Source organism: Gopherus evgoodei, chromosome 4 (assembly GCF_007399415.2).
Source record: "Gopherus evgoodei ecotype Sinaloan lineage chromosome 4, rGopEvg1_v1.p, whole genome shotgun sequence".
Taxonomy (NCBI): Eukaryota; Metazoa; Chordata; order Testudines; family Testudinidae; genus Gopherus; species Gopherus evgoodei.
The window spans coordinates 151,217,672-151,240,476 of record NC_044325.1 but is presented as its reverse complement, the minus strand read 5'-3'; the positions used below and the strand labels follow the sequence as shown (position 1 = coordinate 151,240,476).

General features: G+C 53.8%; 1 protein-coding gene across 1 annotated transcript in view; it reads right to left on the bottom strand.

Moving 5' to 3' along the window:
• Nucleotides 1–22,805, bottom strand: part of SPTB (spectrin beta, erythrocytic) — a 128,334-nt gene that overhangs the window by 86,707 nt on the left and 18,822 nt on the right. The window contains 7 exon segments of the mRNA XM_030561938.1: nucleotides 185–276; nucleotides 1,113–1,286; nucleotides 2,729–2,880; nucleotides 7,479–7,537; nucleotides 7,539–7,674; nucleotides 13,923–14,083; nucleotides 14,625–14,759. Of these exon segments, the coding sequence (XP_030417798.1) occupies nucleotides 185–276; nucleotides 1,113–1,286; nucleotides 2,729–2,880; nucleotides 7,479–7,537; nucleotides 7,539–7,624 (563 nt within the window). The 5' untranslated portion in view covers nucleotides 7,625–7,674; nucleotides 13,923–14,083; nucleotides 14,625–14,759.

The following is a 22,805-nucleotide window of genomic DNA, read 5'->3' as shown; positions in this document are numbered from 1 at the left end:
ATGTATAGCTCACCCCCCTCCCCTCCCCACCGCTGGAGCCAATGGGATTCATGTGCCCGTTAGATTGTAGGAACAATGGACTGGAAAACGCTGGATCCCGTAAGCCAGACTCGTGCGGCCAGTCTGCTTCTGTCAATGCTGGGAGGGGGACAGTGATTAGCTCCTAGCATCAGCTGGATCGTACCCTGCGGTCTTCATCTGACACCAGAGCAGCAGTGCTTCCTTGGCAGAGCGCGTCTCGCGGCCTTCTGGAGTCTGCACGATGATGTCTTCGATCTGAGGGAAGCACAAAAGGCATTGCAGAATGAACTCGAGCCTACTGCTCACGACACAGCAGAGGGGCTTCCTCCCGGGGAGGCACTGTCCAGCAGCCTTAGATTCATATGTGCCCAGCTACTCGGGAGGTCCTGGGATCTGAAACAGCCAGGAAAGACCGGCAGAGGCAGGAGACTTTTGTGTCCCGAGCACCCCAGGGCTGGGAACTCAGCTCTCCCCTCTGCCCGGCATCCCTACAAGTGGCAGTTTCTGCTGCCCGCCCTCCCTGCTCCTCAAGGGCTCTGCCCCAGGGGCAGCCCAGCAAGCAGACAGCGGCTCAGCCTTTTCCCCATGAGCGAGCAGGAGGCGGGGCCTTGGGGAAAGGGGTAGTGCAAGGGCAGGGCCTCAGGGGGAAGGGGCGATGCAAGGGTGGGGCCCTAGGGGGAAGGAGTGGCGTGGGGGCAGGGCCTCAGGGGAAGGAGAGGCATGGGGCGGGGCCCCAGGGGGAAGGAGAGGCGTGGGGATGGAGCCTCAGGGAAGGGGCAACATGAGGGTGGGGTCATATTTCAGGCACCGGTGGCTCCCTACTTTTAGGAAGCTTCCACAGCTCCTGCCTCCCAGCTGCCCTCCCTGCCACCCGTGTCCCCATCTACAAGAGACGGGCAAAGAGAGGAGGTTCTGCAAATGCCGCTTCCCTCTCTGAAGCAGGGAGCTGGCACAAGGGTGTAAACGGGTGCCGAGCGCCCCTCATTCTGTGCCCCCGGCTCCCTGCACGCAGCACAGCCTGGCCACCAGAGGCTATAGCCGGGGACATGCCCATGGCCCCACTCCCCAGCTGGCCTCAGAGCCAGGCCTACCTGGAAGCGGAGGATGATGGTCCAGATGAGGCCCAGCACCAGTCGGTGGTTGCCGTCCACAATGTCGTGGGAGCCCATGTTCTCCAGGTGCACATGTTTCTCCTTGAGGAACTGCAGCGCCTTGTCCACGTTCTCCAGGCAGTGGATGCGCATCCGGCCCTTGGTGGGCTTGGGCTGGGGGATGACAGATGATGAGCCAGTCACCCAGGGCACACGCAGCCACCAGGCCTGGTGCAACAGTGCCCTCCAGCTGGCTGGAGCACGCAGATGCCAGAGCCTACAGACTAACCTGGGTGGGCAGAGGAAGCAGGCTGGTGCAGCCTTCCCTGCCCTGTTCCCGTCAGAACTCACCCTCCCCAGGCGGCTGGGAGAATGTCTTGCACCCATACATTGCTGCTGGCCTCGGTCACCCCCTTCCCTGCAGTCTGGAGCCCTCCTCGTCCCGCCATGTGTTTCAGACTTTGAACAAAGGGATTCGGCCCAGATCTATAGGAGCTTCTGCCTATGGACAGTGAGCCCGATCCTGAGCTGAGAAGATGCGGCCAGCCACACTGCTGCTGCAAAGCAGCCCCCGCCCTAGCCCTGAGGGAGGATCCTGGATGGGGCAGAGCACCCACCTCAATCAGATCACCTCCCTCCCCCCCAGATGGTGATGTATGGGAGGGGCCTATGCCCAGGCTCCTGTGCCCTCTGGCTATTCCCACCGGGGCTGAATACTGGCGGCTGGAATCAGCTCAAGCAGCCTTCGGGCCCAAACTAGAACAGAGCCACTTGTGGGGCTGTGCAAGGGGCCACTCCGCCACCTTCCTCCGCAGCTGCAGCAGGGACTCCAGCCCAGCGAGTTTAAAGCAGCAAGCCCGGAGCTGGAAGCTGCAGCCAGGCCAGGGCTGGGCAACCAGCTCTTCGCAGAGAGGAACGCACGGCCCAGGAGAGAATGTTTTCCGGGGTCCTTCATTTTAATGTCTGGTACCTTGTGGTGGTAGCAAGAGGCGTCTACATGTGAGTGAGCCCAGAGCTAGCGGCCGGGCACATTCACACACACAGACCCACTTTCACTCCTGCTAGTCAGTCCTTGGCCGCTAGCGCAGGCTGCTCGCAAGGAGCCAACTGGAGAATGGCTTTTGTGGGGCAGGCATTTGTCCATGGATCCCCAGGTGGAGACCCTTCCCCCCGTCTCCCAGAGGCCATGGAACATCCACCATTGACAGATGGAGCTGCTGGTCACTTCCACCCAGGGCTAGATTCCCACAGAGAGGGACTCCCATGGGGAGACAAAGGTGCACCCTAGGGGATGAAGTTGCACAGGGGAGACAAAAGTGCCCCTGGGGGATGAAGTTGCACCATAGAAGAGAACGGTAGCATGAGGCACCCGGACTACAACTCCCACATGGCACTGCGGCAGTGTTTCCGAAGCCAAATATTTCTGCCTGTGGTTTTCCACTGAGACGTGGAAGTTCTCCGCAGCAAAGCAAAATGTTTCCCGACCGGCTCTGCTCTGCCCTCTGAGGTGGCCACCTTTCAACACTGCCTCTTTCGACAACAGAGGAAAGGCTCAGCACAATACGTGCGGCCTGCGTCACACAGCCAAGCGGAGGAGAAGGAGGAACGGAACTCACCAGGGACTCTCCTGAAAGCACTTCCAGGAGCTTGATCAGCATCCGCCCATCTTGGAGGTCCATGTAGAGATCAGAAATGCGGCAGGTCTTGAGAGCAAGGTGTGAGTTCACCCACTTGGCGAAGGTTTTCTTCTGCACAGTTTCCCGCTCATCTGCAACGGGAGAAAGGCCCACCGCCCTGCTGCAGAGTCCCGCACCAGCACCCCGGAACAGGGAGCCAAGAAACAACTGCCCCAAGTCCCGCGGACCTGGGCCCTGGGTCAGGCATGAATTCTCATTCAGAAGAGCACATAGGCATGCGCTTAGCTTGAAGAACGTGCTCAAAACTTATGTGTGGAGCTTGTGCTTCAATGCTTCCCTGAACTGGAGCCATGATACACCACACTTCATAGATTCCTACATTCCAAGGCCAGAAGGGACCATTGTGATCATCTCATTGGCCCTCCTGGCTAACATAGGCCAGAGACCTGCTCCCAAATAATCCCTAGAGCAGCGCTTTTAGCAAAACATCTAGTCTTGATTTAAAAATTGCCAGTAATGGAGAATCTACCACAATCCTGGATAAATTGTTTCAGTAAATTACCCTCCCTGTTAAACATTTACACCTTATTTCCAGATTGAATTTGTCTAGTTTCAACTTCCAGGCACTGGATCATGTTAGGCCTTTGTTTGGTAAATTGAAGAGCCTATTACCACATTTCTGTTCCTCATTTAGTTACTTACAGGCAGTGATCAAGTCACCCCTTAAACTTAGCAAGGAAATTTTTGATTTTTTTGTAGAAATTCAAATACCGAAAAATGCTGTCTGAAAACCGAAACATTCCAATTTTGTGAATGCAGCATGCTGCTTCCTGGGAGCAGTTGTTCAGGTACCCTGTGGGCCAGGCTACCTGCTCAGACTACATCTCCCAAGATGCACCCTGATCTCCCCCTCTTGGAGAATGAAGGTGGTGCATCATGGGAGTCTCTGGCCATGGTGCATCATGGGAGATATAGTCCAGCTGGGAGCCCAGACCACAGAAGAGAATGGGACCATGAGGTACCCGAACTACAAATCCTACAAAGCACCATTGCACCATTTCTGCATTAAACTATATCAGGTTTTCAGTATTCAGTTTTTTGATGAAAAATGAACACTCTCCTTAGAAAGCAGTGCTTTTTGCAAAAAAAAAAAAAAAAAAAAAAAAGGAAAGGAAAAAAAAGAAAACTTTAGTCCAAAACAAATTTCCATGAAAAAAGTATTTCTCAGTGGAAAAATTCCCATCAGCCCCAGTGTTTGTAGCATGCCCAATGCAATGGGGCTGCAATGCTGCCTGTGGCCGGTGGGTGGCAATGCAATACAAGTTATTATTAGTAATAATAACCACTAAGAATTTCTCGCCCCTGGTGGACCCAGCACCTGGTGCAGGGCATGGCTCCTTCCTGCACTGGATATGGTTTCTCTGACGTTCCATTGAGGCTGCATCTTAGCCAGCCAGAACCTCACGGCGAGCATGTGCCTGTGTCTCTATCCCCCTTCCTCTCCATGCACCCTGCTGTGTTTGCACACAGCTCTAGGGTGTGCCAATCATAGGGAGCACTTTCTGGCTGCAGTGGGGCAGTGCATTTCGCCTTTGCAGATGGCAGCGCTCTTTCCACCTTCAACAGTCTCATTGCTCCTTAGTGACAGCAACGGGCTGCAGCACACCGCCAGGACTGGGAAGTGAGTAATAGCAGCACAGCGAGGCCGCCTGCTTTTCCTTCCATTTCTGTTTCGATTAGTGCAGGGCCTGAGGCAGTTCAGGAGAACAAGCTCCTGCTCTGCTGGCGGCTGCACCAACAAACTGAAAGACACGCGAGCAGCCAGCGTTGCTGGCAGGCTCACTCCATCCTTCCCCGGTAAGAAAATGCTGTTCAGGGAGGGGTTTTTTTGCTCCTCCACTTGGCCCCACACGTTAAAACGAAAGCGCGGCAAGGCCCTGGGCCGCGGTGACCAACGCCTCTCGCACAGAGGGCATCTCTGCTGAGGGAAACAGAGTTATACAGAGTTCCCTGGGAAAACGCTACATGCAGATGATGTGCCAAGGTGGCCGGTTCCTTCACGGGCCAGGAGGCCTAGGGGCAGCCAGCCCTGTGCAGTTAGTCTGACCCCACCCCTCTTGCCTTGGGGGTGGCACACAAGGAGCTCCTGTGGGAATGAGTACTGCTCCAGCTGGGAGTGCTGGGCTGAACAGCTGCAGCTGGGCTGAGCCAACAGCTGCAGGCAGTAAAGAAACGGTGGGACCTGGACTGCAACTTGGGGCTCCTGACTCAAGGAAAGAGACAGTGAACTGGGGTTGGTCCCTGGAAGGCCAGTGTGTGTGAGGCCTAACTAGAACACTCCCCTCCAGGGGTCCAGTTTCATTATCATGTCTGTGATATGGCGCTTTCCCCTAAGCACCCGGGGAAACTGAGGCAGGGCACGCTAGAGGGGGCTGCCCAGTGACAGGCTGCTTCTCCTGAGCCACAGCAGCAGACGGGAGCCTGGTACATTGGAAGAACAAAATTAAACCAATAATACTTCATCAGTTGAAAGAATTTCCATCATGAACGGGTATGAAGGCGGGGGCAGGGGGAGCCCTGAGCTGGGAAAAGCATCGCGGAAGTGGTTCTCATCAGCCACCATCGGCTTCAGGCTCCCTCCAGACTGGGCCAGGAAACCAGCACACTGATCATTTCCCACATGTGAATTGCAGTTGGATGCAGGTTCCAGGCGGCTCCTGACGGACCTTAGCTAATCGCTCTCCAGAGACAGCTTGGCTCACTGCCATGTAATGGATACTTCCCTCCACAGGCTGTGTGCCACTTGCGCGGGCCTGGCAGGGGGCTGCTGTATGGTGACCAGATGGCAGACGGGCGCTCTGCCAAATCAGTTCTCCACAGGCACAGAGCCGCCTACAGGCATCCTGCGAGGGGCGTAGCTTAGAGCACCCCCTTAGCTGCTCTAAACAACTCCAGGGCTGGGCAGTGCAGGAGCAGAGCAGTATGGCTGGCTGCCTGATGTCTCTCCTCCCTCCTCCGAGCCCGGAAGAGTGGACAATTCCCTGCTCAGAGCTGAGGCCTTAGATTTGGGAAGCTCTGCATCTCTCCCTGAGACAGCAATAGCAGCTGCAAAGGGATTCCAGGAAACAGATGCCTGACCCAGGCTCCTACTAGCTGAGGGAGGGGAGAAATGCTTTTCTGAGACTCTGTTTATAAACGTACAGTGAGCGCCATTCCTGGCTCTGTTGCTGGCCTGCTGGGTGACCTTGGGCAAGTCCCTTGCCTGCTATGTGCCTCAATTTCCCCACTTGAGAAACAGAGATAATGATCCCAACCTCCTTTGTCAGGTGCTTTGAGATCTACTGATGAGACATGCTGGATAAAGGCTAGGTTTGTTATCAGCGAGGCCCCCTGCAAGGCACCGCATTGTTCGCCCGGTGCAGGAGCCCTGGACAGCTCTGCCAAGGAGCCCAGGGAAAGCCGAAGGTCACAGCAAAGGGCAGGCAGCGTTTTTCCATTGAGGCTGGTTTTCAACAGCCACCTGGGAGCTTTGACTGAACGTTTTCTGAAAAGCGTCAGCTCCCTGCAGAAAACGGCCAGGGTTTGTCCAGAGAACAGAAGCACCAAAACCAAAATGATTTGGGCCCAGAGTTTAGGGGTTTCTGATGAAAGGTTGAAATTTTCAGCAGAGAGGGAAAAAAGGAACAAAAACCTCGTCGTTTCTCACTAGCTTTACCACCGATTCCCATTCCCTGCCAGGCTTGCGAGGTGGGCACTGGGCAGGGAGGGGTTAAATGGCTGGAGGGCAGAGGCAGCTAGGAGGAAGAGGCAAAGAATGGCTGAGGGGTGGGGGAAATATTGGGAGGGGGACCTAGATGGTGGCGCTGTGCCCACAGGGGAGAAGAGGGAAGGGGAGGGCTGGGCCGAGTCTTCATCTGGAAGATATAAAGGCCCAGAAAGGACAGAAGAATCTTGACCGGTGCTCAGCCCCAGTCCCTACCAGCCAGCCCCGACCTGGATCCGAAACAGTTCTGTGTCTATCCGGCCACGGGTCTGAGTCCACAGGCACTGGCTTGTATTTTTCCCGGTGAGTGTTCCACCCCTGCTCTGCCCTGAGGCCCTGCCCCCTCAATCCCTTCTCCTGAGGCCCCGTCCTCACTCCATCTCTGTCCACCCCACTCCACCCCCTTCCCTCCAAGAGCCTCCCGCCATCCACCAAACAGCTGATCGGCAGGGCTGCTGAACAGATCTGGCTGGTGGGTGCCAAGCACCCACTTTTTTTTTTTCAGCACTCACGGAGTTGGCACCTATGTCTGCACTACTCCTCAGCCCCAGAGACCCAGGCAGATTCTTGGAGCTTTACAGGTGACTACATGCCACCCCAGTAAGTTTCCAGCACCCCTAGGGCAGAGTTTAGTTCAAACAGTCAGTGACTGACCGTCCAACCCCAGTGATGGCATGTGCTCCAGAGTTCTTCTACCCAAGGGAAACCGTGACTGTCCCCTGTGCTGGGCTCAGGTTGTCTGTTCTACTGCACCCCGCCCAGGCCCCGTCTGCTGTGTTATTGGGGCCCCGACTCAGCAAAGCATCCTCTCGCCAGCAAAGCACGTGCTGTTTTTAAGTCAACGGGGCTGCTCAAAGTCTCCGAAGGTTCAGTAAAGAAGAGGACCAGAAGGGCTCCATCTGGGAGGTGCTGCGCCCCCAAGGGGGGACGACGCTACCAAGTGCGCTGAGGAGTTAAGAGCGGTACCTGCCAGAGCTTTGATGCGAGATCTCTCAAAGAGCTGTGCCGAGCTGTTGTCGTTGTCCATCATCGTCCGAGGCTTCCCAGCGTGCGTTGATCTGGCTGTACTGCTGCTGAATCTCCAAGTGATCGTAGTCAGGGGTGGAGGTCATATTCCGGGCCTGCCACAGCTGCTCTGGCTTCGGTTACGGGGAAAGAGGCCCTGCAGGAAAGCACATGGGAGCGTCAGCATCTCCCCGAGATGCTCAGGGGAAACTGACAAGCCGCGTCCCACACAACTGGCTCATTCAGGGTAGCCACACATCGTCATGGCCATTGGCACCAATTTCTGCCCCAAGCTCCGGCACGTTATGAAATATTGCAGCAGTCGGACAGCCCGGCCGAGCTGAAAGCACTCGAACCACTGTGCCCAGTAGGTGGTGACGTAACTCACAAGAAGCCCTGTATGTTTGTGCCTACAGCGCTATGCTTGTATCACTTGTCATGCCAAACACCTGTCACTGAACTGAGTGAAAGTGACGGAGCAGCGCCTGGCCAGCTGGAGAAGTGAGTGTTAGGACTATTATCCAGACACTAAGGCCCTGATTCAGAAAAGTGCTTGAACACATGCTCGGGGTTGCCAATCCTTGCCATATATTTAGACCACAACTTCAGGAGTCCTGTGATAAGGCAAGAATTTCACCTTTTAACTTTTTTTAAAGTCTATTTCTAGCTCTCCTGGTTGCAGAGAAAAGCAGGAAAATGTGACCTAAAGACTTACTTGATTAAAATATCCAGATTTTTTAAACCCATCTCAAGCTATTCTGGGCTTGATTTGTGATTTTTAAAAGCTTCAGGTTGGTGACCCAGTTGCTTCACTTCAGGTAAATGCTTAAATTCCACTAATTTTAATAGGACAAACATAGGTTTGATTTTAAGCCTGTGTTTAAATACTCTCTTGAATCAGGGCCTACATCTCCCTACCAGCACAGCTGAAAGGAGCAGCGGGAAACACCGTGCCAGCTTCGAAACACCACTGACATTTGTACATCACTGCGTTATTCCAGCTGCCCAGAAAGCCTGGCCTCAGGGAAATTCCAATATTGTTTTATCCTCAGTCAGGAGGAAAAATTGACATATCAAAACAATGGAAAGTTCCAAAAAAAGTTAGGTATGAAATGTGTCGGATCTGCACTTCTGATCAGCATATTTCGGCTTGGTTCTGTGGGAATCGTTGCCCACTGAGCTGAAGCAGTGCCTCATGGGAGTTGTAGTCCAGCCAGGCCCATAGAAGAGAACGACAGCATGAGGCACCTGTGATACAGCATGGCCAGAGGGCAGCAGGAGAATGTTAGCAGGGAGCCTTATTCCCTGCAAGGGGAGGAAGGTTTGCTATAGATTAATTAGAGCAGCTGAAGCCAATTAGAGCACCAGCAGTCAATCATGTGATAAAACCCCCTGCTTCAGTCAGACAGTGTGGGAGTTGGAGCAGGAAGGTCTGGTTGGAGCAGTTTGAAGGAGTTGGAGCAGAGAACAGTATTGAAGAGAGACAAAAGGAAAGTTTGGAGGAGTGCTGTGGTGGGCTGAGAAATCCAAAAAAACTCCTAGGTAAGGGGCACCTGGCTTGTGTAGAAGGAGGGCAAGAAGCCCCTTCCCAAGCTGAAGGGCAGGAGAAGGAAGCAGCCCAGGGGAAGGAACTGCTAGTTCAGTTGGTTCACCACAAACCTCAGGGCCCCTGGGTTGGGACCTGGAGAAGAGGGTGGGCCCAGGTCCCTCCCTCTCCACTCCCCTCCTCAAGGACACTAGTGGGGTAATTAAAATACCGGTTCAGAGGCAAGCAATGGCACCCTGAACCTTCCCCAAAGAAGAGAAAGCGCGAGACCCAGCATAACAGTACCGGCAATTTGCCACACACCCGAACTACAACTCCCATGAGGCCCCACAGGAGCTCAGGGAGACATAGATTAATGACAAATTGACCCAAGCTGAAATATTTTCTTTAGATTTCTTTTATCCCCAGTGGGAATTTTTTTTTTAATTGGTAAAATTTGATAGAATTCTGAAAAAAAAATTGGTAAAAAGCCATAAAATTTTTGCGGAAAGTGCATTTTTCTTGGAAAAAACATTTTGATGGAAGATTCTCGACCAGGTTGGCAGCTTCCTTGGAAAGTCCCCATAAAACAGAGAGAGAGTTACAGGAAACATCTGCTAGTGTGATGGTTTCAGTCCTGCGCCCTCCCTGAAGCCTGGCTAGATACCTGCGGAGGGGGCAGTTGTCCTACACCAAAAAGTCACTCAATCACTTGTTACCTTCCCTAACAAGCCTGCCCTGGCCAAAAGTGTTTTGTTTGCAAAGACGAGGACTAATTTCTTTCTCTTGCAGGAAACCCAAAGGGGGAAGAGGCCAGGGAGAGGGGTCATCCCATAGCGGGCAAGAGGCAGGGTGTCCCACCCCCCAGGGCTGCACTTTGCTTTCCATGGAAATGCAGCCTCCTGTGGGGTAAAACACGTCCACTGTTTAACAGCGTGCAGCAATACTTCAAAGGCAGGGAGTAAAGACCAATCCCATTTACTGTGGAAGCTGCACCTAAAAACGAACCATCAAGCACAAGGACACCTCCCTGCCGGTGTCAGATGGTCACGCGTAGGGCAGGACAGCCAGGTGGCAGCACACACCTTGACTCTCCAAAACACACCACGGTGCCAGTGGAACTGGAAGCAGAAATCGCACCATTTGGGTGGAGATTTCAAACGTGTCCAACCGACTGCCACGTCTGGCCAGGCTAGATTTTGATGAACACTGGAAGACGGCCCAGTTCTCACTGCCAACGAAACTCTGAGCCAGAAACTGCAAAAACAAGCAGCCTAACTTTAGAAAGCAAGGGCTACTGTATCCATAGCCCCACACTGGGCCTGGCAGCCCAGCAAGAGCTCCGGGCTAGGAGGCAGGAGGCCTGAGGTCTAGTCCAATCTCTGCCACTGCCCTTCTGGGTGAGCCTGCGCAAGTCACTTCCCTACCTCCCTCTGCCTCAGCTTCCCCATCTACCCAGGGGAGATAATGATATTTGGTAAAGTGCTTTGCGAGCAAGTGAAGACAAGTGCTAGGTAAGAGTTGATGCAGGGTCTTCCATGTCCCTGAAGAGTTTCCTAACCACTGGGCTATGTGGGGGTAGGATGAGAAACGCTACTCTGCCCCTGAGAAACCTTCCCTGTCCAAATATGATCACAACTGCTCTGTTCCCATGCAAAGTTCTGGCTTCCACAAATCAGCATTTTCCAATGAAAAAAACACTGTCGAAAAAGTCCTGCCTGGCTCCGTTCCCTGTGCCCCACGTACGGGGACAGAGGAGGGCACAGAACTGGAGAGCTGCCCGGCTCTGCTCCCTGCACCCCACATACGGAGATGGATGAGGGCATGGAATGGGGGAGCTACCCGGCTCCACTCCCTGCACCCCACATACGGGGACAAGTGAGGGCACAGAACGGGGGAGCTGCCTGGCTCCGCACTCTGCACCCCGCATACGGAGACGGGTGAGGTGACAGAACAGGAGAGCTGCTATCCAAGCAGCAGTCTCTTTCCAGGGCACCCTGCCTAAGAAAAGCCCCTGGCATGCATCTCTCATGGCCCCTTCAGGCAGAGAGTGGACAGATTGATGGAGTTGGTTGGTCAAGCTCTTTCCATTAAGGCTGGTGGAGCTGTGCCAGGAGAGAGCTCAGCTAGAGGGGTTTGAATGGGGAGTGCCTGTGAAGAATCCATGTTTAATCTGCTAAGGAGGATTTGGTGTCTCATGCAGCTTTGAAAGAGCTCATCTGGCGCTGGCTCGTTGGGAGCGTGGCCAAGCCACCGGGGGCACATCCGAGCCGCCGTCTCTGGTGTTTACGGGAAAGGATGAATATATCAGCCTGGGGGGAGAGGTGGCTCCCAGACAGGAAGCCGCCAGGCACCCCGGTTCCCACTATGGATGGATCCAGTACCCCAGACTTCAGGGTCCCCTGTGAGCAATGCCCATTTCATAGCTGCTAACAGGCTCCGCCCTGCCCGTTTGCCCGGGATCCCCTGTGCTGTTCTCCGGGGTAAGGCACATCCAAGCTGATGTTTTGCTTCCCCTCCAAAGAGGAGATCCTGCCTGAGCTGTCCCAACTCTGCGCTCCCAACCCTGGCCAGAGCCGCCCAAGTGCTGCGGCAGGAGACACCGGCGGCTTGCTGCAGGATGCACACATGGGAAAGAAGCAGGGCTGATGGGGGGTACCCAGCCGCTCGGGTTTCAGTACAGGCTGGGGCTGGCTTTTCATGGGCACCTCGGTACAATGGCTTTGTGCCTTGGGGGCATCTGTGGTCCCGACCTGCTGCCAGTTCCCTGGAGGAGCAACCCCAGCAGCCCAACGCCCTGGGGGAATCGCCGCCAGGTTCCCCTGCTCACAGCACCCAGCTGCAGGGCGGCCTGCATCCCTGTGCTAACTGACTCCAGCTACTTGCCCAGTGGTTATCCCCATAAAGCGGGGCTAACAGCAGGTTTGCAGAGCTAAGGGAAGAGCCGGGCTGAAAGGGAGCGGAAGGATCTCAGGCGATGGGGACGGACGAGGATTGCCTAAGCAGGCCTGGATTTCAGTGGCTTTCCAACTCTCCTGAGGTTCAGCCTATTGCTGGTTACCAGGTCAAACCGCCATTGCCTGTAGATCTGTTTTCTATGCTGGACCACTTCCCTGGCCCCACCCGCCTGCCCCATGTGAAGCCGTTGATAGCAGCGCAGCTTGAGTGCTGCTTTAGAATAGACATTGAGGTTGTGTAACACGCACCATACACAATGCTGTTATCAATTATTAGCATTACAATAGCACCTAAGGGCCCCACGGCAGATCAGGGCCCCGTTATGCCGGGCGCTGCACAGACACAGCGAGAGACAGGCCCTGTCCCAGCCGAGATCAGGTTCCCATGGTGCCAGGCGCTGCACAGACACCCAGCAAGAGACAGGCCCTGCCCCAGCTGAGATCAGGGTCCCGTGGTGCCAGGCGCTGCCCAGACACAGCAAGAGACAGTCTCTGCCCTGAAGAGTTTGCAGTCTCAGTACACAGGGAAAGGAAACATTCAAGTCACACAGCAGGTTGGTGGCACAGCCAGGAGCCATACCCAGGTCCCCAGACTCTCAGGCCACAGGCCTGCCCATGAGAACACACTCTCTCCCTGACTGCACTGTGGGACACTCCATTTCCTTAACACCAATCTGCTGGGCTCCCCCATGGGTCCAGGCCTGCATTGCTGTAGGCATGGCTGGGTCCCAGTAGACCTGCAGCAAAGTTTTAATGGATGCTTCTCTGTGATGGGATTTCTTCTGGGAAGGAAGTACACTCACCTGGCTCACTGGGCAAATTCCCCCTTCCTGGGAGCAGCCATCTCACCTCCTTTCCAGGAGGTGTTTGCCTCTCCCATGCCGGCCTGGCTGCCGGCTGCCGTGGGATGGAAGGCTGAGACAGCGCACAGCTGACCCCAGAGCGCGACGTGGGGCCGCAATCTCACTCCAATTCCATGCAAGGCACGGGGGGAGAGTAGGATGAGCAGGCCCTCTTACCCAGAACGCCTGTGGGGCATGCTTCATGAAAGCAAGCAACCCCCTCTAGCCAGTGGTGGATTAACAAATTTGCCACCCCAGGCCCACAAAAAATTGCCGCCTCCCCCCCAGCACTCGGGGAATGGCGGAGGTGGAGTGATGGTGAGCTGGGGTAGGGAGCGGTTCCCTTCCCCCACAGGTTACTCCCCACTCCTGCGGGCCCCAGCTCACCTCTGCTCTGCCTCCTCCAAGCCCACCGCTACTCATTTCTTCCTCCCTCCCAGCGCTTTCGCGTGGCAAGCCTGGGAGGAAGGAGGGAAGCGCGGCATGCCTGGGAGAGGAAGTGGGCCGGGGATTTGGGGAAGGGGCAGAGTTGGGGAGGGGGCATGAGCAAATTTGCCGCCCCTGCAGATTTGCCGCCCTAGGCCTAGGCCTAGGCCTTGTTGGCCTAGGCGATAATACGCCACTGCCTCTAGCTCACTGATCTGCAGTCCCAATACCGTCCCTCCAACCACTAGAAAGGGATCCTAAAAGCTTGTCCACACTTCAGTTTGTCATGGGTCAACCCGAGGTGTTTTGTGCCCACAAACAAAATATCTCCTTGCCACTCACTTGGCCCAGATGACGGGCTCAAACCAGAGGAACCATGGGAATTGTAGAGGCTGATCCTGAGTCTCCATAATTCCATGGCTTTCTGGTAGGAATGCATCCCACAGTGCACAGCACGAACAGTCCCCGAATGCAGACAGCCCAGCACTTGAGCAATGCACCATGGGACGTCTGCTTAGTGCTCATTCTGACAGAGGGGAGGCAACATGAAACTTGATGGCGGGAGTGCAATGCAGCATGTACAAACTGATTGTTGTGGATCACTAAACGGGGGGGTTGGGGGAGACCTTGCACCAAGTTAAAAGCGTAGACTTGCCTGCTTTTCCCGTGAACCTACTGGAGGGCAGCTAGGAGGGAGACAGGGCGATCGCAGATGGCACTGGCTGTGGACGAGCCTTCTCAGTGCAATGGAAGACTCCGGACGGGAACCCAGGCACTCCTCCGGTTCCCTTTTAGAGGCTGGCAGGCTGCTGAAAGCTGAAGCGGAGAGCGAAAGAACCATTTGCGGGTGTGGCGCTGGAGGCGGCCTGGCACAGAGCTCCCGAGGTGTGGCTTGATAGCATTATCGCCCAGCGCACCGAATAGCGCAAGCGGCGGTATCACCCTGAACAGCTGGAGCCCACCCGCTGCTATTCTGAACACACGAAACAAGCTCCCCAGCAGGCCTCCTCCTCCGCCTGGAATTAGGAAGAGGGCTTCCCAGCGTGCCAGGCATAGAAATTCCCCTCTAAAAGTAGCACGGCTCCAAATAGCTTGACATGGGTGATATCAGCCCCAGCTGTCCCGGGCGGGGGGAGGCACCGCATGCCCATGTGGGTCATTTGAAAGATTTAGGTCTGAACGGTTACTATCTATAACTGTCTGGAAGCCATTGTCAATTCCGAAAGGGTCGGGTGTCTCTAGCAGCGCCAGCGCTCATGGGCTCAGCAAGCCCCACCCGGGAGATTTAGGAAGATTAAAGTTATTCTTGCTAGGAAGAAAAGACATTCCAGGGGGGAGAGAATCAGGCAGTTCTCACCACTCGGAGAAACAGCTGATGTCAAAGAAGGTTGAGCCTCCCAGCAGACAGAGGAACCGCAGGGGAACGGGAGCCTGGCATTTTCATTTCCACTCAGCACAGCCCTGTTTTCCAGCATTCGCCAGCAAGTATTTTCTAGTGGGGAAGGCAGAGGGGGAGCACCACTTCATAGCTCTTATGGGCAGAAAGGACCAGCGTGATCATATAGTTTAGACTCCCCCATAGCACAGAACCGTCCCACCCCTCTTCTCCCCTACAAGTCCCAGGCCCGGGTGAGAGCACGTCTGCAATACTGAATCCAGTTCTGGTCTCCCACGGGTGAGGCCGATGAATTCCAATGGGAAGAGGTGCAGAGAGGAGCTAGTTGGGCGATCAGCGGAATGGAGGGCCGACGATAGGGGCGGAGACTGGAAGAACTGGGCTTGTTTCGCCTGGCGAGTGCAGGAGGAAGGGCCCCAATTGCTGGGGGACACCAGGGAGGGTGAGGAGCTATTAAAGTTAGCGGACAAAGTTGGAACAAGTAGAAATGGCGCTAGACTGGCCTGCAGTGATCTGGGGCTGGGAATGAGGAGAAGATTTCCACCCATCAGAGGAGGGAGGTCCAAGAACAGCTTCCCAAGAGGAGCAGTGGGGGAAAGACCCTGAAGATGGGGCTGGAGCGGTTTATTTACAGGATTTTAGGGCAGCAGCTGAGACGGGACTCAATGACCCAGGAGGGCCCTATGTCCGGTCGCACCAACACTTCCTGCCAATCTGCAGTGATCGGGGGCCTAGCATTTAGCCTTGGCTGGAGAAGCAAAGCACAGGGAGAGCTGCTGCTCTTCGCCTCCCCATCAGAGCTGCCAAAGCTCTCAGCCGTCCCGAGGAATCAGACACAGGCAGCCCGTGCTGCTCACTGCGCGCCCCTGGCACAGATAGGCTAGCGTACACAGCCAACTGCCAGGCCAGGGCAAGGAGCACACCTCAGAGTTGCACCCACACCGAGCTCCGAGCCTTAGCTGTGAAACGTAAATGCCTCCCAATCCAACGTCTCCTGTGGCTCAGACATTCCCTGCCAGGTCCTCACCCGGCGCAAATCAGCAAGAGACACCCATGAAGCAACACTAATTCCCATCAACTGGGCCCACTGTCTCCAATGCAGCTGCACTGATTTATACCAGCTGGGGTCATTGCCTGCAAGGGAGCTATGGCCAATTGGCACCAGCTGGAGATCTGCCTAATGAACTCCAATGGAGCGAGGGGCGACAGGCAGCAGCTGAAGATCCCTTCCCCCTGTCTCCAGTGAAGCTATGACTGACTGACACCAGCAAGGCATGTGTCCCGGCACCCACGTGCCTTCTGCTGGTCTCTGGAGCGCTGTCTGGGGAATGTTACAGAACCCCACGCCCTTTTCTAGGGGAGTCAGGGATGGCCCCGTCTCACTGGCCGTGCCATGCATGGGCTAGAAGGGATCGGCAACAGACGTGGTGTGCCGAGTCTTCATTTATTCACTCTGATTTAAGGTTTCGCATGCCGGTCATACATGTTAACGTTTTAGAAGGTCTCTTTCTATAAGTCTATAATATATAACTAAGCTATTGTTGTATGTAAAGTAAATCAGGTTTTTAAAATATTTAAGAAGCTTCATTTAAAATTAAATTAAAATGCAGAGCCCCCTGGACTGGTAGCCAGGGCCCAGGCAGTGTGAGTGCCACTGAAAATCAGCTCGTGGACAGCGGCCATGCCAGGGTCTTTGGCTCAGGTTTGGAGGGGGGCAACTGCAGGCTGTCCAGCACCCCATTCACATCCCATTCAGTAACCAGGGGAGCATCACCGGCTTCCTTCAGGAGCCGGGACTGTATCATGCCAACATAACTGCCATCTGGGGAGCCCTGAAAACTACAAAAGTGGCTGGCTGGACCTTGCTGAGACTTCTGGGAGTCTTCGACCTGGTTCCACGGGACATTTTAATTAAAAAATTCAAACAATATAAAGTGACCATGGCCCACATTAAACGTACTAACTCTAGCTGGGAGGCCTCCACATGTCATTGTAAATGGGCAATTCTCATCGAACAGGGGCGTCTCTAACGGGGACTAGCTGAGATCAGTTCCTGGCCCTTCGCTGTGTAGTAGTTTTATCAGTGACCTGGAAGTGAACCTGATCACTGACAAAGTTTGCAGGTGAGGCAAAAATATGGGGAGGGGTAAATAATGAAGAGGACAGGTCACTGATACACAGCGATGGGTAAACTGGGCTCAGGCAAACAGAGTGTGTTGTAATATGGCTAAATGCAAATGTGTGCACTTAGGAACAAAGAATGTACGTCATTCTTACAGGCTGGGATGCTCTACCCTGGCAAGCGGGGACTGAAAAAGACTTGTGGGTTGTGGATAATCAGCTGATCATGAGCTCCCAGTGTGTGACTCTGTGGCCAAAACAGCTAATGCGATCCTGGGATGTATAAACCGGGGAATCTCGAGTAGCAGCAGAGAGGTTATTGTACCTCTGTATTTGACACTGGTGTGCGGGGCGGCTCTAGACATTTTGTCACCCCAAGCAAGGCGGCATGCTGTGGGGGACACTCTGCTGGTCGCCGGGAGGGTGGCAGGTGGCTCCGGTGGACCTCCCGCAGGCATGCCTGCAGAGGATGCGCTGGTCCCGCGATCCGCTGGTCCCGCGGCTTTGGTGGACCTTCCGCAGGCACGCCTGCGGGAGGTCCACCGGAGCTGCCTGCTGCTCTCCTGGCGACCGGCAGAGCGCCCCCCGTGGCATGCCGCCCCAAGCACGTGCTTGGCGTGCTGAGGTCTGGAGCCGGCCCTGCTGGTGTGACCACGGCTGGAATCCTGTGTCCAGTTCTGGTGCCCACAACTCAAGAAGGATGTTGATAAATTGGAGAGGGGTCAGAGAAGAGCCACGAGAATGATTAAAGGGCTAGAAAACCTGCCTTATAGTGATAGACCTAAAGTGCTCAAGAGCAAGTTAAAGGGGTGACTTGGTCACAGTCTATACGTCCCTACATGGGGAACCAGTATTTAATAATGGGCTCTTCCGTCTAGCAGAGAAAGGTCTAACACAGAGGGGGGCACACTATGGCCCGCAGGCCACATCCAGCCCACAGGACCCTTCCCTCTGGCCCCGAGCTCCTGCCAGGGAGCGGGGTCAGGACAGGCTTGCGGAGGAGCCAGCCCAACTACCCAGCAGCCTGGTGAGCGGGGCTGAGTCTAGCCCCTGCCCCCTCCCCTTCTGCTCCCCTCCCTCCCTGCCTCCCTTGCAGTCACAGTTCCCCCAGCACCTGGGCAGCGTGGCTGCAGCTCCGGTTGGGCGGCCCGGCTATGGCGCCGCCAGACCTGGTGCTCCAGGGCGGAGCTGTCGGGGTGGGGGGAGTTCCAAAGGGGGAGAGGGGAGGTTGCAGGAGGGCAGTCAAGGGGCCTGGGCCCTGCTGCTGGGGACAGGGGCAGAGCAAGCCAGGGCCCCCCTCCACCCCCAGCGTGCTTGGCCCTTGTCCTCAGCAGCCAAGCCCAGACAGGGAGTGAGCCCTGCCTGACTGCCAGGGAGAGCAGCCAAACGAGCAGGGGAAACATACAGGGAAAGGACTGAGCCCCCTTTTCCCCCACCCCACAGATAATGTGGGGCAGGGAGAGCAGGGAGGGTTGGATAAGAACATAAGAGCAGCCATACTGAGTCAAGACCAAAGGTCCATCTAGCCCAGTATCCTGTCTACCGACAGTGGCCAATGCTAAGTGCCCCAGAGGGAGTGAACCTAACAGGCAATGATCAAGTGATCTCTCTCCTGCCATCCATCTCCATCCTCTGACAAACAGAGGCTAGGGACACCATTCGTTACCCATCCTGGCTAATAGCCATTTATGGACTTAACCTCTGTGAATTTATCCAGTTCTCTTTTAAACACTGTTATAGTCCTAGCCTTCACAACCTCCTCAGGCAAGGAGTTCCACAGGTTGATAGGGGGCTCCGGGGAGTGGTCAGGGGGCAGAGAGCAGGGGGGTTTGGATAGGATGTGGGAATCCCAGGGGGCAGTCAGGGGTGGGGAGCAGGAAGGGTTGGATGGGGGTGGAGGTTCTGGGGGGCCATGCCTTGCCTTGCTGTTTGGGGAGGCGTAGCCTCCCCCAGTCTTCCCTACCCAGCCCTCCATACAATTTCTGTACCCGATGTAGCCCTAGGACCAAAAAGTTTGCCCACCCCTGGTCTAACAGGATCCCATGGCTGGAAGTTAGAGCTAAACACATTCACGCTGGAAGGAAGGGGTGCATTTTTGACAGTGAGCGTAATAAGCCATTGGAAGCATTTACCAAGGATTGTGGTAGATTCTTCATCATGGACAATTTTAAAAATCAAGACAGGGTTTGTTTTCTACAAGCTCCGCTGTAGGACTGATTCAGTGGCAGGTCTCTGGCCTGTGTTCGGAGGCCAGACTAGATGGTCACTGTTGTCCCTCTTTGGCCTTGAACTTGAAGATTCCCAGCTCCAGCCCCCCTGCTCTCGACACTGGAGAGCTCTACTGCTGAGGGCAAGAAACGGTTTTTAAGAAGGAGGAAAAACAAGCGAAAGCCAACCCCATTTCCAAGCCATCCAGCTGAAAACCTCCATCGTCCTTTATCTGGGGCTGGCAGAGCTATATGGAGCCCCTGGTTTATCTCCGGCCTGTTCCATCCACACCTATGGGAATGCCCTAATCTGAAATACCACGCCTGGCACTTGGCTCGGCACCACTTTGGAGCTCGGAAGCGGTAGCACTGACTTAGGCTGCAGCCCTGCAGGCTGCTCTGTGCAAGCAGCGTCCAGGTGGGCACATGCACAGAGCTGCTGGCGGGAGCGGGGCCTGCGGGGGGAAGCAGCATGTGAGTGTGATTCACATCACATTAAAATCAGTTTCTACGGAGACAGCAAAAATGCCCGTCAGTTGAAAGCTGCTCGACTGTTTCACTGGTGGGATAACTTGACTGCCTTGATGGGAGCCACACGGTAGACCCTGCAGCCTCGTACACGTAAGACTCCACATGGCAGCCCACTACCCAGTGTTTGCCGTTCCATTCACCTCTTATTTGTCAATTTATGCAGCCCACTGCACATGCCTCAGGGTACTTTGCAGCATTACAAGGTGTATAAATATTACAGGCCAAGACCCTCCCCTCCCAGCGCGAATGCAATCTGACCTCTGCCAGATCTGGTACTCAGAAGTCAAGGACCGGCAAGGGTTAAAGATGCTTCTCCTGACCATACCCAAGATATTAACGCTTTGAATGGGAGCTGCATGCCACCCGGAACACTTAACAACAAATACAGGACTAGAACATCATTACAACCCCTGGCTCTTACACAGCGCTTCCCATCAGCACATCTCCAAGCGCTTTACCCCCATTTATACACATAGGAAACTGAGGCACAGAGAGGCGAAGCCTAAGGTCACTCAGCAGCTGAGCTGGGAATAGAATCCAGATGTCCCGAGGCCCAAACCAGAGTTCTTTCCACTAGGACACACTCCCTCCCATACATAGGAGCATAGGAATTGCCAGCTTGGATCAGACCCTAGCCCCATCCAGTCCCTTGTCCATATCTCTGACAGTGGCCAGCACCAGATGCTTCAGAGGAAAGTGTAAGAACCTGGCAGTAGCAGCTGTGGGATAATCTGCCCCCAGCAATAGGTTTCATCCTGGTCCTTAATAGTAAGAAAGACAACTTCATGTGGCTGTGAGTTCCACAGGCTAATCACACTATTGGAAAAGTTTTTCCTTTTACCAATTTTGCTTTTTTCATTTTTTAATGTCATTGAATGCCCCCTTGTGTTAGGAGACAGAGAAAAAAAGCTCTCAGTATCCCACCTAGTGTTTTATATCCTTTCATCATGTCTCCTTTTACCTGTCTCTTCTCTATCCCACCCTTTTCAAACTCTCTTCCTAGGAGCATTTTTCCAGGCTGTTGGTCAGTCCCACCACCCAGCTCTGAACTCAAGCCATAGACATGCTGTGAAGCTGAATTTATGTTGCCAAAGCTGAATTTCTTGACTTCGAAGTACTTGATTTTGCCACCTTAATCTTATATTTAATTTCCCTAACATTTTAAAGGGCCATAGTTCACGTAACATCTCTGCTGAGCCTGTACAAGCCATGATTTTTAAGAGGCGCCAAGCTGACCAAGTTTGGGGTGCATTTTCACAAGGATGGCATATGTCTTGGCTTCCCCTTTGCCAAATTTCAAGCCCCTTCTCCAAAGCAGGGGAGTGCTGGGGCTTCTCAACAAAAGGGTTGTAAGAAATTAAGCAAAACAACGTATTTCCCCCGAATCTCATTCTTGGAAACAACTGAACTGCTTTAGCTGAAATTTCTCCCAAAACATCAGGTCCCTGACCGACATAGCCACAATGGCAAAAGTCCTGGTGCAGAACACTCCTGTCAGTATAGCTTATGTCATATGGGGAACTGCTATAAGCTAAACTGGCAAATGCACTTTTTGCTGGTACACCTCTACCCCGATATAACGTGACCCGTTATATATATATAATATATATAACATAACACGGTTTCACCTATAATGCGGTAAGATTTTTTGGCTCCCAAGGACAGCGTTATATAGGAGTAGAGGTGTATAAATTGCATCTCTACGACACCCTTTAGTGGCATAGACCAGACCTTCTTTACCCAGCTGTTATCGTAAAGCTCTCAAACCAAACCTTCCCTCCAGGGCTCATCTCTGCAGATACCTACTTTTATGCTGAGCACTGAAGTTCTTAACACTTTTAAAATTCAGGCTAGAAATAAGGGGCAAATTTTTAGCAGCGCCGCTAATTAACTGTTGGCCCAGCAAATCTAGGCATGGGGTGGAGTCCATCAGACTGGATTCTCTTTCTAAAAGCTCTGCTCTGGCTTGGCCAGAAGTTCTGGGCCAGAGTCCCTGGTGAGGGGCTCTGTTCTGGAGGCGGTTGCTTTAGATGCTCATTATGGTCCCTTGTGGCCTTGAAATGCAGGACCCTCCGAATGTTTTAGTGCAGCTCTTTGTTTTCTTTGCTGGCCAGTGGCCTCTGTCTTCTTTCGGGCTTCATGCTTGGCCTGGCCTGGCGATGTACGTGCAGTCTGTAGTCACAGCAACCTATTCAGATATGTATCAGAGGGGTAGCCGTGTTAGTATGGATCTGTAAAAAGTGACAATGAGTCCTGTGGCACCCTATAGACTAATAGATGTATTGGAGCATGAGCTTTCATGGCTGAATACTCACTTCATCAGATGCATGTAGTGGAAATTTCCAGAGCCAGGTATAAATATGCAGGCAAGAAGCAGGCTAGAGATAACGAGGTTAGTTCAATCAGGAGGATGAGGCCCTCTTCTAGCAGTTGAGGTGTGAACAACAAGGGAGGAGAAACTGCTTTTGCAGTTGGCTAGGTATTCAAAGTCTTTGTTTAATCCTGAGCTGATGGTGTCAAATTTGCAGATGAACTGAAGTTCAGCAGTTTCTCTTTGAAGTCTAGTCCTGAAGTTTTTTTTGCTGCAGGATGGCTACATTTAAATCTGCTATTGTGTGTCCAGGGAGATGGAAGTGTTCTCCTACAGGTTTTTGTATATTATATACCAGGGGTAGGCAACCTATGGCATGGGTGCCGAAGGCGGCACACGAGCTGATTTTCAGTGGCACTCACACTGCCCGGGTCCTGGCCACCGGTCCGGGGTGGGGGGGGTAGGGCTCTGCATTTTAATTTAATTTTAAATGAAGCTTCTTAAGCATTTTAAAAACCTTATTTACGTTACATACAACAATAGTTTAGTTCTATATTATAGACTTCTAGAAAGACACTTTCTAAAAATGTTACAATGTGTTACTGGCACGCAAAACCTTAAATCAGAGTGAATAAATGAAGACTCAGCACAGCACTGCTGAAAGGCTGCTGACCCCTCTTATATACAAAAATGGTTTCTCAAAAGCGTGGGTGGACAGTGCAGTGAGGCAGCAACACGTGCCTGAGGCTGCAGGCAGCCTGGGATGCCACCCGCAGGCGTGTTGCTACTTCATTGCCATCAGTAGGCTCCAGAGTGGGTGTTAATAACTCTTTCAGTGCTGACCGTTTTTGGAGCAATGTCCAGCATTGTCGATGGGGGGATGTCGGGGAGCTAGTTGCTGTGAAGTTGTTGCTGGGGTAAGCAGTGAGGGACTCTGGCCCTCCCACCCCCAGACAAAGTCCCCTCTGTCTC